The following is a 16,365-nucleotide window of genomic DNA, read 5'->3' as shown; positions in this document are numbered from 1 at the left end:
ATAAGGGTAGACTATTATTTTGCTGTTGTTTTTAACTCGTAATCTTTCATTATTTAAGATTTAAGAGCCATGTTTTGCTTGTAAAGAACAATCTCACAGCTGTTTAAATGGTGTCTTTTTAATTTTAAACGCAATTAAGTTTACATTTCGACTGTAAGATACCTGAATACAGGATATTAACATACTCTTGACTCGATCACTTTCATTAGGTCAATAAAACATAATCCTAGTGCAAGTCTGAGTTGACCCTATGTCAATATCTCTAGATGTGAACATGTAGCATACCCATGCAAAACTATCTTGAATAAATAAATGTGTCAGGTATTCTAAAACAAAGAGGAGATATTCTTCTTCTGCAGGTCTAAGCCAGAATGAGTTACTTAAATTCACATTATAAGTAAATCTACAATGTGGACTAAATAAGACTATCTACAGACTTGCACTAGCATTAATAAAAGTCATGCTGCATCACGTAAGACATTTCTGACAAAAAAGCAACTTCTTATTGACAATGTGTGTTAGTAACTGCATTATAAATATCTGAACTTCACTATTACATGAATGCATATTGCTTGTGTCCAACGTCGGTCTGAGCTGCCTAACATGTAGTTGTGACATACGCAAAGGGTCAGTTCCCACATAATAAATAAGTCATTTTCAATTACCTCTAGGGAAATGTTTGTTTCAGGTTTTTGAAAATGCTTCTCTTAGATGTCTGCCTTAACTTTATTATACTGGAAATGAGTGAAACTTCATTTGCGGTGATCATTTTGAATATTGGAAGTAAGACCACCAAGTAGGAGTTGCTCTGATGGAAACGTCAATACATTTGCAAAAATATTTGGCCACAGAATTATGTGTAAACTTTGTATCTGATGATGGCATTAGAAGAAAAGTAAGGGAGCATAAAAGTTATAAAGATTAATTCTAAGGGGTATATTAATGTCCGAACTACATGTGAGAGCTGACGTTCATTCAGTCAAAACCAGCTTTTTCTCACGGTGAACTGACCCTCTGAGGACTGTTTACTGTATGTGACCGGGCGTTTTCAAACCTCTTCACATGATTCACGCCACATTTCCCACAACAGAGGGGACCATCTTCAACACCCTTTGCGATTTTCTCACTCTGCTATTTTCTCGAAAGCTGTGGATTCAAGTTTCATAACCCTTACCCCCAAAACACACCAGGAGCGTCTGCGCCGCGTTACGTTGCGGCTGCGCCACGCTGCGACCTCCTCCTGCGACAACACACACCAGACGCGTTTCAAAACGTTGCGGAAGCGGAGCGTCGTGTGTGCAGCCTCGCAGTTGTTGTTGATTTTGGAATATTTCCTGGACATTTGTACTTCTACAAGTAAGTAGGCTATATTTAAATGGTTTATGTTTGTGTCTGTTTAAATCTTGTTTATTGTTGTTATTTCCTATTTTGTTGTGTTGTAGACTACAGACACAGTTAATAATAATTGTAATATTCCTACAAGTATGAATTAACTTTAAAACATTAATATGTAGTTGTTACCTTCCACTCCACAAACTGCAGCGACTAAAAACCAGGCCTTGTCCTTTCTGATGTTGTCCTTGTAAAAAGCATTGGTTACATCATATAAAATTGTGTGTTTCTCCACTTCCATTATGAACACCTCGTCGTCCATGGTGCGTTTCGTAGTGGAGGTGTTGTGGGGTCTGCTAAATTAGTATATGTGGGGGATGGGCCTGGCCCGGATGCCAGGCCAGACTACCTATGTTGCAAATGTATTATCTTTTCAATTTACACACGGCATCTATTGCACGTCTGTCCGTCCTGGGAGAGGGATCCCTCCTCTGTTGCTCTCCCTGAGGTTTCTCCCATTTTTCCCTTTAAACTGTGGGTTTTCTCCGGAAGTTTTTCCTTGTACGATGTGAGGGTCTAAGGACAGAGGGTGTCGTATTGTCATACTGATATTTTGTACAAACTGTAAAGTCCACTGAGACAAATGTAACATTTGTGATATTGGGCTATATAAATAAACATTGATTGATTGATTGATTGATGCTCACCTTTCCACTTCCTGCGAGGGGGGGGGGGGGCTGCCTGCCCGACTTTACCTTACGGCTGCGCCGCGGCAAAAATAGGATTCATCCTAATTTTAGAGAAGCGCTGCGCCGAGGGCGCTGAGCCGCAGACGCTCCTGGTGTGTTTTGGGGGTCACACCAGGAGCGTCTGCGTCGCGTTACGGCCGCGCCGCGGCGGTCGTAAGGATCGCAGCCACTCTAGTCAATGGGTGCTATTACACCACACGCGCCGTGTTACGGCTCAGACGCGTCCCAGAAGCGGCTCGGCGCAGCGCTTCTCTAAAATTAGGATGAATCCTATTTTTGCCGCGGCGCAGCCGTAAGGTAAAGTCGGGCAGGCAGCCCCCCCCTCGCAGGAAGTGGAAAGGTGAGCATCCGGGCCAGGCCCATCCCCCACATATACTAATTTAGCAGACCCCACAACACCTCCACTACGAAACGCACCATGGACGACGAGGTGTTCATAATGGATGATGATGAATGCATATTTTTTTACCACTAAAATACAGCAACACATCTTTGATTCATGTCGTTTATAACTGGAATATTACAATTATTATTAACTGTGTCTGTAGTCTACAACACAACAAAATAGGAAATAACAACAATAAACACGATTTAAACACACAAACATAAACCATTTAACTACGTATAGCCTACTTACTTGTAGAAGTACAAATGTCCAGGAAATATTCCAAAATCAACAACAATTGCGAGGCTGCACACACGACGCTCCGCTTCCGCAATGTTTTGAAACGCGTCTGGTGTGTGTTGTCGCAGGAGGAGGTCGCAGCCGCAACGTAACGCGGCGCAGACGCTCCTGGTGTGTTTTGGGGGTTAGGCCTCACCCACATATCATGCGAATTGTCTTCATGCTTTCAAGAATGTGAAACATCCAAGACTTCCTGCAGAGCATTTCACAGCAGGTTGACCTTTGCCACCACTTGCTTGCATCCTGTCTGGGAGTACTCATGTCCCCCTACCTCGGGGTAGTATTCAATCTCCCCCGCTAGGCGCTCTATGTTGGTATGATCCGGGTAGAAGCCCTCTCGAGTCATTTCATCCAGGAAGCACTCCATCACTTGACCTTTCTCCAAAAGGCCCAAAGGTAAGATGTCCGCCTCTGTCCACAGCACGTGAAGCTTCTCCAGAGTGTTGCGTAAAATCGGAGTCAGCTCTTTTACAAAGTGACTATAATGATCGGACTTCGCCATAGAAGTACTGGAAGAGTTGTGCAGCATATGTTTGGTGATGTGTGAGTGCCCCAGGTTGCTCAGGAACAGGTAAATAGCGTTCAGATACTCATTGGATTGTTTTGACGACACGAGTTGCAGCAGCGCATCCAGGATCTCTCCGTGCATGTGCTCGGCCTCGTCGAAGATGAAGAGCGGGATCTTCTCCTCCTCCTCGGCTCGTTCCACAATCTCCGAGATTAGAGCGGAGAGGTCTCGGGCGCACTGCAGGGCGTCTGCCTCCTGGGGGCAGTGGTGGAGGACGTAGTACTGAAGCACCAGTGTCTCCCCCACCACTGAGCGGAAATGTCCCGCCAGGAGGCGTCCCAGGTGGCTTTTTCCCACTCCGCTGGGGCCGTGCAGGGACACCACCAGGGGCTTGTTGTGGACGTAGGTGGACAGGTATTCCTTCAGGTGGGACAGCAGACCCTCCACCGCTCCCTGTTGCCCGAACACCTCCCTCCTCAGCGTCTTGTCCAGCCCCTCCAGGTCGTACCTGAGAAGGTGGTCGTCGAGGTTCTCTATAGCGTTGTACACCTGGATAAAAACGAGATGTTAATATTACATTACTGATAATAGGTCCCCCTTAAAGGTCCCATATTTTACTATATCTGAACAATATATTATAGTCAGGGGTGCACATAACTTTTTTGCCCTGGTTCTCAAAGGAGCACCTGGAGATGTTGCTTGGTGCTCATCCTTAAAATGAAATAAACCGTAACTTTTGAGGGGGTCTGGACTTTATTTGCCGGACACACGGCACTGAACACACATGCAGAGGTGAACACAGAACACACATGCAGAGGTGAACACAAGACAACATTAGCACGACCAGTAATCCTACAAGCTGTCATCACTACCCTCCTGACTGTTCTCCTCACTGTCTTCCTCTCTGTCAGACATGGTAGCTGATGATGTAGGCCTACTTCTTTCTCTCTGGTTGAGTCTGTGATTAGCTGCTTGCATCCACAAGTCAACAGCTGGGTTTGGAAATTACATTCCATCTTATTCAAGCTGGTTTTGGGTCGAAAGTCTCTGTTGTCATCTTAGACAAGTGGATGTAATCAAATAAGTATGTGAACATAACCAATAACCTACCATAGCCAATAACAAATTAATGTAACTTATTTTATTTATGTTGTTCATTCATATCTTATTTTACCTTAATATTTTAAGACATCTCTCTTGAAAATAGCCATATATTTAAGCAGCTAATATGAGTTTGTAAACTTAACTCTAAAAACTTAACTTTGGGACACCCCTTTAAAGTTGCTTCATAGTGATACACTCAACTCAGATTGTTTACAAGAACATATCCAACTACCCTTTTATCTGCAAAAACTGAATTTCCCCCTAGGGGAGTTAATAAAGGTTCATCTTCTTTTAAGTGTTTGTAAAATATAACTGAGGCAGAATTTCCTTTAGTCCTCCATTATGGTGATATAATCTTCAGGAATGACTTCCATGAACAAATAAATTAGAAATTACATTCCATTGTATTCAAGCTGGTTTTGGGTCGAAAGTCTCTGTTGTCATCTTATGGCGCATTTCCACTGCAACGGGGTAGCCCCGTTTAAGCGTCCCTAAGCGTCCTCGCTCAGGCCGCCCTGGCTGCCTCGCTGGCTGTCCGAGGCCGTGGCGCATTTCCATTACAGTTTAGGACCTGGGGTAGCAACGCAGTGTAGGCGGGGCGATCGGCTTTGTTTTTGTTCACATTTCGAGTTGTTCCGTCGAGCTCCCGCTGGATTTGATCATCCCCAATGAGATGTAGGAACGTCGTCACCTCCTCGGTCGACCACGGTGTGCTTTTCTTATTAGACGTAGCCATTTTTGTAGCTCATCCGTTTACAAAATGCTGTTTATAAAAATGCTGCAAGCTTGCTTCTAAATATAGCCTATATGCGACGCTAGGGATGAACTCGCGCGCGATCTTGTGACGATTCTCTCTGGCCAATCAGCAGTCGAGAGTGTTGACGTCACTAGTTCAGCCCTGGCCCTGGTCTGATAGAACCACGATTTTATGGGGCCGGAAAAAGAGGGAAAAAGTACCCGCTAGCCGGTACTAGGCTATATGGAAAGGCCACCAAAAACTGGCCTGGCCGCTTGAGGACGGTTAAGGACGCTTAAACGGGGCTACGCGCTGCAGTGGAAATGCGCCATTAGACAAGTGGATGTAGTCAAATAAGTATGTGAACATAACCAATAACCTACCATAGCCAATAACAAATTAATGTAACTTATTTTATTTATGTTGTTCATTCATATCTTATTTTACCTTAAAGGTGGGGTAGGTAAGTTTCAGAAACCGGCTCGAGTGCACTAACATTTGAAAGTACACAGCTGAAAAGAATCCGCCCCTTCCTTCAGACTTCCTTACAGAGCACCTCCTCCAACACACATGAACGCGCAATGCACGCCCAATTACGGCACGCCCAATGAGGGCACGAGATACATTTGTGCGTGCACGAGATGGAAGGCTGACAGACAGGGCGGCAATCCAATCCAATTTTTTACAGCTTTTTACAGTATTACGGCTTCCACAGATGACATTTTTTAATGGATTTTTTGTCAAAGCACTTAAGATATTCATTGCTATCGGAATGTTAAGAGCATTCCATGGAATAAAACAAAAAGTGTATCTCGAGCCGGTTTCTCAAACTTACCTACCCCACCTTTAACATTTATTTATTTATGCATTTTTTTTATCTCCAGATTTAAAGGATATTTTTGGTTACTGTCCTATAGTATACATTGGAATTATTTCAAACCTGTTTATCCCAATAATTATAAAGGAGAGCCTTGGAAATATGTGTTTACATAAATTGTGACCAAACCGTTTGAACTTAGACTAAAGTTAACTATCTAAACACTCAGAGTCCTTTACCTCACTGAGCTGTAGTATCAGCCTCTCAGTCTGACTGGAGAGGACTCTCCCTCCACATTATTGTAGAAACATGTTCTTCTTATATCCGTAAAAGCAGCTAGCACCAGATTCTAATAACAACAGCGCCGGTACCGGTGCACCCTCCCTATCTCTCTCGCTCACTCGCATTTTGGCTGTGAGCTGCGGGCGCCAGATAAGCCAACATCCCCCATTTTCATCACTTACAGCGCCCATCGTACAGGGCAAATGAAACGTGTAACCGGGGTGAAAAGGGTGTACATTTACTTAATTGTGAATATTGTTACATCAAGGCCGAAAATTAGGATGAGCCCCAACGGTCAAAAATGTTTTTTTCCCTCCCAGAGCTGCCAGCGCAGCGCCTCCACAGATCTGGCGCCCTAGGCGAACATCTATTACGCCAGAGCTACGGGCCGGCCCTGAGTTCATATCATAGGTTAATATGCAACTCGCAAATATATTTCTCTCTCTCTTCTCTTTTCTCTCTTCTCTTTTCTCTCTTCTCTCTCCTCTCTTCTCTCTCTCCCTCTCTCTCTCTCAATGTTGGTACGCAAATGCGCCTTTTTTCAAATGACACGGTGCTCTTTTTTTGGCGGAGGTGCGCATGCGCACCTGCGCACCAGTTATGTGCAGCCCTGATTATAGTGCCATATCTATACAAAACATGTCTCTGAATCCTTTTGCTCAAAATACCAAACAGATCACACATTGTAGCATGCCTCATACACCTCTATTTCAGCCCTGTTACAAAAGTGCTGATTCTGGGTCTGTCCCTTTAAATGTAACCGAGCTGCGCATGCAAGCGGTGAGCTCTGTGAAGAGAAGGCTGTCTACCGGCAGAAACTCAGCTAAACGCTGCCGTGATTTTCTCCAGTACAGCGTTAGCACTGAGTGTTAGCGATGCTTGCTAATGTAAACACGGACCATATTACTTCTAAAAAACGTCACGCATTTCAGATATGACGTCAAGTCCGCAGCAAATCTGGATCAGCTCCGTTGTACCCCCGTTTTTATAGATTTGGGTAAGGAGGAAAAGAGAGAGGGTTGCATTTTCTGACACTTGGTGAGTCTCCTTACACACCGGGGACACATATTTATGTATACAATACATAAAAAAGAGCATTGTGCATAATAGGTGACCTTCAGTGGCGGCCGGCCCATAGGGGCGCTAGAGGCTCCGCCCCCCCTCTTCCCACATTAAAAAAAATATATATATATATATATATATAAATTATATTTTTTGTTGGGCGCTATGCACAGCGCCCAGACGAGAGTGCAGAAAGTGCAGCAGAAGCCAACTGTTTCTATCTTTAAACTATGCCGCCGAAACATAATTTCAGCGTTGTCAAATCTGATGGTCACAGGGCGCCTACGTCAGCGCCCGGTGCAGTCTGTGAGTTGTTTGGACTCGTATCCAAGGAGACAAAACAGGAAGCTGTCATACACTCTGGAAGCTATCATTAGCAGCTAATGTGAAAACTCAGTTTTTGACATAAAAATGGAATTATGGATTATCAATAATTGTTTCAAAGTGACAGACACATTGGATTAACCTATGGATTAACCTTCAGCCGCGTTTCTCTCGTTTTTGATCAGAATAACAGCAAAAGGTGAGCATATCTCCGTGTTTTGCTACCTAAAGTAACGTCGTGTGATTTCTGTATTTGCTTCCCCTGTCGCGAGTTCTGATCGCTCAGTGATGATACTTATATTTCTAGAATCTGTGGAATCTCAGCTTGTTAGCTAAACTTGTTTGTGCATATCCGATAAGTATATCGATTGATTTATACGTGCGTTAGCATTTTTTCGCTCAGGGCTCATTTAGACGCTTCTTGTGAGACTTTTTGTTTCGGTAAAGATGGTTCATATAATCAGTTAGCTGAGTTTCTTCCTGTTAAATGAGTAGAACACATGAATAGTTTATTACATTTTAAGAAGCCCTGAGACACAGTTTTGTGAGAAAAAGCCCCTTAACAGGTTAAATGGGAATTAAATCATTTTATCAATCATTCAAGTAATTTTGAGTGTTGCCAAAGCCCCGGTGTTCTGCCGTTTGTGTGGGCCTACTGTACTGTTGCATAGTTTATACTGTAGAATTATGTCCAGGACAAGGTGTTTGGATGTTTTGGAAGATTCATAGCTAACCACACTGAAGATTATGGAGGTATTGATCAGTCTTCTCATATTTTTAAGCCTCAATTTGTCCCCCCCCCCCCCCCCCCCCCCCCTCTAACATCACCAGAAGTCATAATTTAAGGGGTCTTTTCTCAATTTGTTTTATAGGGGGAGCAACCCCCCGGACGCCCCTAGTATTGTTTGGTCACCATTTCCACAGCCCCACCTAAAATATTTTCCGCCAGCCGCCACTGGTGACCTTTAATATCACACAATGGACTTTTAACCATTACATATTAAGACCAAAAGATGCAATACTTGGATGACATTCAAACTGCAACTTTTTAAACTGAAAATGTAAATTCAGGCAGTAGAGAGGTCATTTAGGATGCTCATCTAATGATAAGCCAGTCCACTTGTTTACCTTTTTACAAATCAGCCCTTGTCATCTGTTCCGGTCGTTTCTAAAAGCTACAGCTAAGTTTGTTTCCGCTCAGCTGACATGAGCAACAGGAAACACACAAATTCTAAATGTTTGTGTTGGATACTGCAAAATAAACTATTAGTAATGGTAGATACACAGGATGAAAAAACAGTCGGAAACCGTCACGGCAGGATGACTCACAAAGGAATGAATGCGCTGTGTGAAATCACTTCAGAGGGACCGCAAGATAGGTAACGATGCATGAGTCACGTTTGACCTGATATTGTAGTGAGAATGAACGCTGACACGACGGAGCATGTAAACAGCTCAGTCTATTTTTACACCCAGTTTTGCATTTCTTTGTCTCTTTTTTAGTTGTTCTACGTGTCTTTGTAGTTTAATATGTTATTTTGGTCGTTTTTTACATGTTTGCTATTGTTTTGTGTGTCCTTCTAGTCATTATGCAAATTGTTGTGGTATTTTTCATGTGTTTGTAATCTTTTGCACCCCTTTGTAGTTATGTTGTGTGTCTTCATAGTTATTTTGTGTCCCTTTGTAGTCTTTTGTGGTCATTATGAGTGTCTCTCTGGTCTGTTTGTGTCTCTGAGTGACTTTTTGTTGGCCCCTAACCCTGTGCCAATTAGGAATGTAAAGTAATAATTACATTGTTGATTATTATACAAGCCCCCTATTTTTGCTATTTAAATGAGGTCTGTACTAAGCTCCTTTACCTGGACGAAGACGATGGCGAAGAGCAGGTAGAGGCAGTATTTGGCTCGGCTGCGTGCCGGTTTGGGGGGGGCCCGGCGCTTCCCTCTGTTGGGATACATCACCCGTCTCCTCCTTTTCCTCTTCTTCTTCTGAGGGACGGACAAGGCGATAGGGGTTGTTCCGTCGAAGGTGAAGATTTTGGGGCTGGTCCTCCCTGTGGCCCCTGTGAGGGCCCCGCCCCCCTCCACCTCCTGACGCCTCTTCTTCAGGGCATGGTACTTCTGTTTGATCCGAATGACGGCACGCAGAGTGGAGGAGAAGCTGGATATTTGGAGAGGCGGACTGTCCCTGTGTTTTGAATCGTTTTCTCCTTCACCCTCCATCTCTGTGTCCACCTCTTCATCCAGCTCTCCCTCCACCTCTCCCTCCGTCTGAGAGGTGGATGTGCTGCTCTCTTGGTCGCTCATCTGCAGAGAAAAGACGACATAAAGCAGCTGTAAATAACTAGGCATTTGAGTGTCTTTAAGCGCATTGTTTTGGTTAAATTATGTACAATTACTATTTAATTTTCTTGTTGTTGCTGGAATACTTTTCTAATATTAATATGATAGAAAAGTAGTTGGATATTTTTGGGTAAGGTGCTTTATTTGTGAAGTGCTTTCAATCTTTTCCTTTAACTGAAACAAGTAAGCACAGTGTTTCCCCTATATTCAAATAGTGGCGCCGATTTTTGGCATAGGCGGCCAGATCTGGGGGCGCTACGCTGGAAGCTCTGGGAGGGGAAAAACATTTTTGACCATTGGCGCTCATCCTAATTTTCGGCGAAAAGAGAGAGGGTTGTATTTTCTGATACTTTGTGAGTCACCTATTTACATATTTATGTATAAAAGACATCAAAAAGGGCATTTTGCAAAATAGGGGACCTTTAATTTAAGGTCCAGTGTGTGGGATTTAACGGCATCTAGTGGTAAGTTTACAGATTGCAACCACTTAAAGGTTGGGTAGGTAATTTTGGAGAAACCAGCTCGAGATCGCTAGAATTTGAAAATACACAGGCCCCGTCTCAGGTCGACTATTTTCATTTCCTCGCTCCTCGGTCTTACTGGAAGTTGATTTGTCTGCGCCATCTTGAGTACCGTCCCATGGCTCTTATTTCTGCCAGAGGACCGAGGACCGAGGAGCGATAACCGAGGAACCACCAGACCATCCTCCGATGAATGTGTATCGCTCACTGATTGTACGATGCAGCGCATGCACTGATCTGATGCTTCTTGACATGAGAGCCGTTTCCCAGCGGAGTGAAGAAAATACATGAAACTCACGAGTCACTTCTCAGTCTATACTGTGTTTTGTTTCAATTCATGTATCATTTAGTTATAAATATGTGATATATCTGAACAACAAAGTGGTCAAAAATCATTTTATTCATTTATTGGAAACATTTTCATGATCGCTTTTTTCGTTTTACATTTTCATTTATTGTCATTTCCATTCAGTCAGTCATTAAGTGCTATTAAAATGTTAATGTGCTTCATATCCACACAAACAAACAAAGTGTGCAATCCAATGAATGTTAATCTAACTGGGTTTTGATAGATAACATATCTATTTTTCTTCTCTCAATTATTTTATTTCTATTGTGCACTCGAATCAATATTAATCAAGCTATTGATTGATTGATAATCTAGACGCTTCAGTAATGAACAATTACAGGCCCATATCAAACCTCCCATTTCTAGGTAAAATCATTGAAAAAGTAGTCTTTCAACAGTTGAGTAATTTCTTGCATTTAAATAACTGTTTGGATGTGTTCCAGTCAGGATTTCGTCCAAACCACAGCACTGAGACTGCTCTTGTAAAGGTCTTCAATGACATCCACTTAAACACAGACAGTGGCAGAACTTCAGTGTTAGTACTATTAGATCTCAGTGCTGCGTTTTACACTGTTGACCACAGCATATTACTAGACCGACTGGAAAACTGGGTGGGACTTTCGGAAACAGTTCTAAATTGGTTTGAATCCTACTTAAAGGACAGAAACAACTTTGTTTCTATAGGTAAATACAAATCTGAGTTGACAAATATGACATGTGGGGTTCCTCAAGGCTCCATCTTGGGGCCTCTTCTCTTTAACATCTACATGCTACCACTAGCTCAGATAATGAAAAACAACCAAATAAGTTACCATAGCTATGCGGATGACACACACATTTACATAACCATTTCACCAGGAGACTATTCTCCAGTTAAAACACTGAGTAAATGCATTGAACAAATCAATGACTGGATGTGTCAGAACTTTCTCCAATTAAACAAAGACAAAACTGAGGTAATGGTTTTTGGAGCCAAAGCAGAACGTATAAAAGTTAGCACTGAGCTTCAGCCTGCAATGTTCAAAACAACAGATAAAGCCAGAAATCTAGGTGTAGTCATGGACTCTGACCTGAGTTTCAACAGTCACATTAAAACAGTTACTAAATCAGCCTACTATCACCTAAAGAACATATCTAGGATTAAAAGACTAATGTCACAGCAGGATTTGGAAAAACTTGTCCATGCTTTTATCTTCAGTAGACTGGACTACTGTAATGGTGTCTTCACAGGTCTCACTAAAAAATCTATTAGGAAGCTGCAGCTGATTCAGAACGCCGCTGCTCGAGTCCTCACTAACACTAAGAAAGTGGATCACATCACTCCTGTTCTGAAGTCTTTACACTGGCTTCCTGTGTGTCAAAGAATAGATTTCAAAAATACTGCTGCTGGTTTATAAAGCACTGAATGGTTTAGGCCCAAAATACATTTCTGACCTCCTGCTAAATTATGAACCATCCAGATCTCTCAGGTCTTCAGGGACTGGTCAGCTTTCTGTCCCCAGAGTCAGAACATGGTAAAGCAGCGTTCAGTTATTATGCTCCAAATATCTGGAACAAACTCCCAGAAACCTGCAGGTCTGCTACAACTCTGACTACTTTTAAATCCAGGCTGAAGACTTTTCTTTTTGTCGCTGCTTTTAATTGAAACTGAGCCGTTGTGTTCATCAGTAAAGTGGAACTTCTGTGTGAACTATTCATATCTTAAACTGCACTGTAACTTTTTATTCATGTATTTTTTCTTTTAATGTTTCTTTTATTATCTTTTACTGTTTTTAAATGCCTTTGTCTGAATGTCTTTCATTTTTGTAAAGCACCTTGAATTGCCTTGTGTTGAAAGGTGCTATATAAATAAACTTGCCTTGCCTTGCCTATTCTTTCACACACAGTGACGTCACGAGCTACCCACAATGCAACGCGCGCCATATAACTCTATAGAAAAACGCCATTTTCCTGGAGGTGCTAATATAAACAGCTAGGTAATTACTAGGTTTTTTTTCTGAATTAACGACCGAAGAAATCGCTGCATGTCTTCGGATTACATCTCTGGACTTGAGGGGTGTGCTCTAGGTCGTTACCAGCGTAAACTAGAGCTGTGTGGGTTGTCCGATTGCCCTTACAGACTGCCTGCAGATGTATGGAAAAACGACTCTCGAAAGTGGCCTTCGGTCGATTTTGGCAGCATCTACGTCTATCTTCTGGAAACACCAGGTGAATACCCCACTTGTCACAATAATATTATCATGCCAATGCATATATGTGGTATTTTAGAGTTGACTAGATATTGATTAAGGCAATAGACTATGATATTCTGCTTGCACCTCGTGTGAAATGGTGGATACCGGAAGTACGGTGTCGCCCTCGGCCCAAAACCCGTATGTGTGTGTGAAAGAATTGTTCGTTTATACAGTTTAAGAATGGCGTTTATCTTTTTTGAGAATGAGTTCTTATTTTATTTTATTTATTGGGGTCTACAACAGATGATACAAATGTTTGTGTCAGTAAATGTGTGGCGGGGGGTGTGTGTGGAAATAACGGGGACAGAGCTGGCTGCTGTCAGACGAACAGCTGTGCGGCGTCATCACAAACGGACGTCGCTTCACGTGACGCTCCGGAGGAAAGGACGTCCCATTGCTCTTAAAACTAATTTCCCTGCTTCTCGTGGTTTCCTTGCGTCCCTCCATGCTTCCCTGGTGGGAGGGACTAGAGGCAGGGGAAACGACGCAAGTGAGGGACGCAAGGAATCCATTTAACCGACAGCCGGAACAAATCTGCCACTTCCTTATAGAGCCCCTCCTCCAACACACACGAACGCGCACATGACCAATGAGGGCACAGATGGAAGGCTGACAGGCAGGTAGGCCATCCAGTTATTTTAGCCGGGCCGGCTAAAATGATTGGTCGTGCTTTTTACAATACTACGGCTTCCACAGATGACATTTTTTAATGGATTTTTGGTCAAAGCAATTAAGATATTCATTGCTATCGGGATGTTAAGAGCATTCCATGCAATATAACAAAAAGTGTATCTCGAGCCGGTTTCTCAAACTTACCTACCCCACCTTTAAATACACCTTCACTCACCCCTGTGGTGAATATACAGTGGCAGTCAGGTATAATTATCATTCAAAAGGCCTCTTCTTGGGGGTATTTGTACATTTTGGGCTACTGTAGAAACAAGGTGGTGCAACGTAGTGGACTTACTAAATAGGAACTGCTGCCTATGCATATAAGAAAAGCAAATTGTTAGCATACACAAATGCACACTACCTAGTTTAAGGTGATTTTACAGTAATGAGAACGTAGTTATGAATATAATGTTGCTTTTCTGTCAATAGTAAAGTAAAGGATCTGAAATCTTCTACCACTGCAAACAATCTGCCTTCCTTTTTCTGTTATCTATCTCAGCTCTATCACAGACAGATGTTAGTGCTTAGTCATGCTATCAGTTACAGCTGCATCAGATACAGAGCATGGACGCTGCAACAGTTTGCTTCATTTCTCAGTTACTTCCTCTTTTCTGACGGGGAAAACAAACTTTGTAGAAGAGTAAAATAACAGTGACTAATCGAAATTGAAGGCAAATAATAGCTTAATTCCTGATTTTTTATACACATTAATTAACCACAATGTAATGGATGATGCAGCTTGAGTTGAAAATGTTTGGTTTTGAAATGACTGCAGTCATAGCCAAATACCTAAGCAGAGTTTCTGATAATATATCCTTGTAGATCAGAACTCACTTACCAGTCATCGGTTCTGTCACATGTTTCTTCTTTATCAGACGTATGCATCTTTCGCGTAGAGATGTAACGTGTTAATATCAAACAGGTAGCCTACAGAGCTACAGAGCTGCTGTTCTCTTTCAAACATGATATTCAAAACAAGTAATAATACTTTGGAGATGTTCCTGCAAAAAGAAGGAAGTGCAATCCATTCAGGAAGGCTGCTGGCCTGCACTGCAAAATAACTCCTTGTGCAACTGCACCCAATTGAGGATTGTTTTCTACACTCAGTTGAAGTTTTGCAATCTTAAAATCTTTTATTACATCTGCTTTGACATAAAGTTGCTGTGGCCGCATTCTGAATCACCAAATAATTCACATACTTTCACTCCCTATTTATTTCACAATCTGTTGGCAAATAAATAAATGATAGACAAATGTGAGATCGTGCTGGTTTCACACTACTCTTGGTTTAGCATGTAGTGTAAGTTACAGAGAAAAGGGAACTACCAGTTACACACCCTGAGGGACACAATGTGCCATATGCAACCGTTGTAGCAGTCAAACTGGAAAATGTATTTATATTCCTGCCGTAGAAAATAGGGAAAAACAGCTCCAATCCCAAAGAAAACGAGTGAATGTGTCGGATATTATTGTTGGCACAGAGCAGCATCATTTCTGGTAAACGTATCAAACTCCTGTGTCCAAGCCCCTTTACTTCAGAACAAAATAATTCAGCAAACTCACAGGGGAGAGAGAGACAGTATCAGGTTCAGTATCTGCTGTCCTTTCACATGCATGGACCTGAGAGGACCGGCTGCATACCAAACATTTTAGAGGAGGTTTGCTGGGTAAAAAAATAAATGTTTCTTGTGAGCTTATACTTCCCCCAGCCCTGTGTGAGTTATGGCTGCTAAAGGGTGCAGGTACTTAAAGATGAAACACACACACACACATGTTTAAAAGTGAGTTTTTGTGTGGAGTCACACTGAACAGAGACAGGTTCTGAATTACACTCAGCTGCACACACATACTTATCATGCAAAGCACAAAGAAGGGAAATGAGACACTGAAAATAAGGAGTTGAAGTGAAAACATGCAAGAAACAAGAATTGTCTTACCTTCAAATGTTCCTCCAGAGAGATCAGCGTAGGTTTAGTCCATAGCTTGGGAGTGGAGAAGCAGAGAGCAAACAGCCACACTCAGGAAGAGCCCTCCTATCTGTCTGTCGTACCTTCACACACTGCCAGCTCCTCCTTTTTCTTCTCATTCTCTCCACTTTATGCTCCGACATGTTACACCCCCATTGGTTCGTTAAACAGCTATAAACCTTCACTACTGTATGTGCCTTTTCAAACAGCTAACAGTGCTTTCTTGCTTTAAATTATATTACATGTGGGAATCAAATTCTTACTTCAAAATCCAAGTCTAAACTTTATTAATCAGACACTAGTCCATTTCTAAGATCTGGTGTTCAAAGTAGATACTTCTATCATCTGTGCAAATACCACATGTAACAGGCTGCTTGCTTAATGGTTATGTTGTGGCTCTTCTGTCTGTTTTATGTATTAAACAGGAAATGTGAATAATTATAACTTCCTCATCTCTATCTGCACTTTCTATTCATTCAGTTGTGGAAAGTCACTAAGTACATCTACTCAATCGAGTCACATTTTAAGTTACTTGAAGTTTATTTGAGTACTTAAAACTCGTCCACAAACTACTTTACATTTCAGAGGGGGGAAAGGTGTTGGGGTAGAATTGTATGGCTACTTATATCATTTCACCAACGCTGTATGAATGATGAAATCCAAGTAAATACATTGGAACAT

General features: G+C 42.2%; 1 protein-coding gene across 3 annotated transcripts; it reads right to left on the bottom strand.

Annotated features, from left to right (window-relative positions):
• Positions 1-98: 98 nt before the first annotated feature.
• On the bottom strand, positions 99-15,806 carry tor4aa (torsin family 4, member Aa). Of its 3 annotated transcripts, XR_004569766.1 has the most exons (4): positions 15,655-15,806; positions 9,459-9,905; positions 2,897-3,823; positions 99-1,191 (listed from the first exon to the last, which is right to left on the bottom strand). XR_004569766.1 is itself a non-coding variant. In XM_034224119.1 (3 exons), the coding sequence occupies exons 2-3, from the start codon at positions 9,903-9,905 to the stop codon at positions 2,972-2,974; spliced, it is 1,299 nt and encodes a 432-aa protein (XP_034080010.1). In that variant the 5' UTR covers positions 14,556-14,720; the 3' UTR covers positions 2,757-2,971. The 3 variants fall into 3 exon arrangements, 2 of the variants coding, with proteins under 2 accessions (XP_034080010.1, XP_034080009.1); XM_034224119.1 differs by lacking the exons at positions 99-1,191; positions 15,655-15,806 and adding an exon at positions 14,556-14,720 and having other exon boundaries at positions 2,757-3,823; XM_034224118.1 differs by lacking the exon at positions 99-1,191 and having other exon boundaries at positions 2,758-3,823.
• Positions 15,807-16,365: the final 559 nt, after the last annotated feature.

This window comes from Gymnodraco acuticeps, unplaced genomic scaffold (genome assembly GCF_902827175.1).
Source record: "Gymnodraco acuticeps unplaced genomic scaffold, fGymAcu1.1, whole genome shotgun sequence".
NCBI classification, from domain to species: Eukaryota; Metazoa; Chordata; class Actinopteri; order Perciformes; family Bathydraconidae; genus Gymnodraco; species Gymnodraco acuticeps.
The sequence above is the reverse complement of the archived record's forward strand: the minus strand, read 5'-3'. Positions and strand labels throughout refer to the sequence as shown.

Bases quoted from the DNA above. Each gene is read 5' to 3' on its own strand.
- tor4aa (XM_034224118.1), bottom strand. From the start codon at position 9,905: ATGAGCGACCAAGAGAGCAGCACATCCACCTCTCAGACGGAGGGAGAG. The intron at 3,824-9,458 runs GTAAAGGAGCTT...GTTTTTATCCAG, and splicing joins TCGCCATCGTCTTCGTCCAG to GTGTACAACGCTATAGAGAA.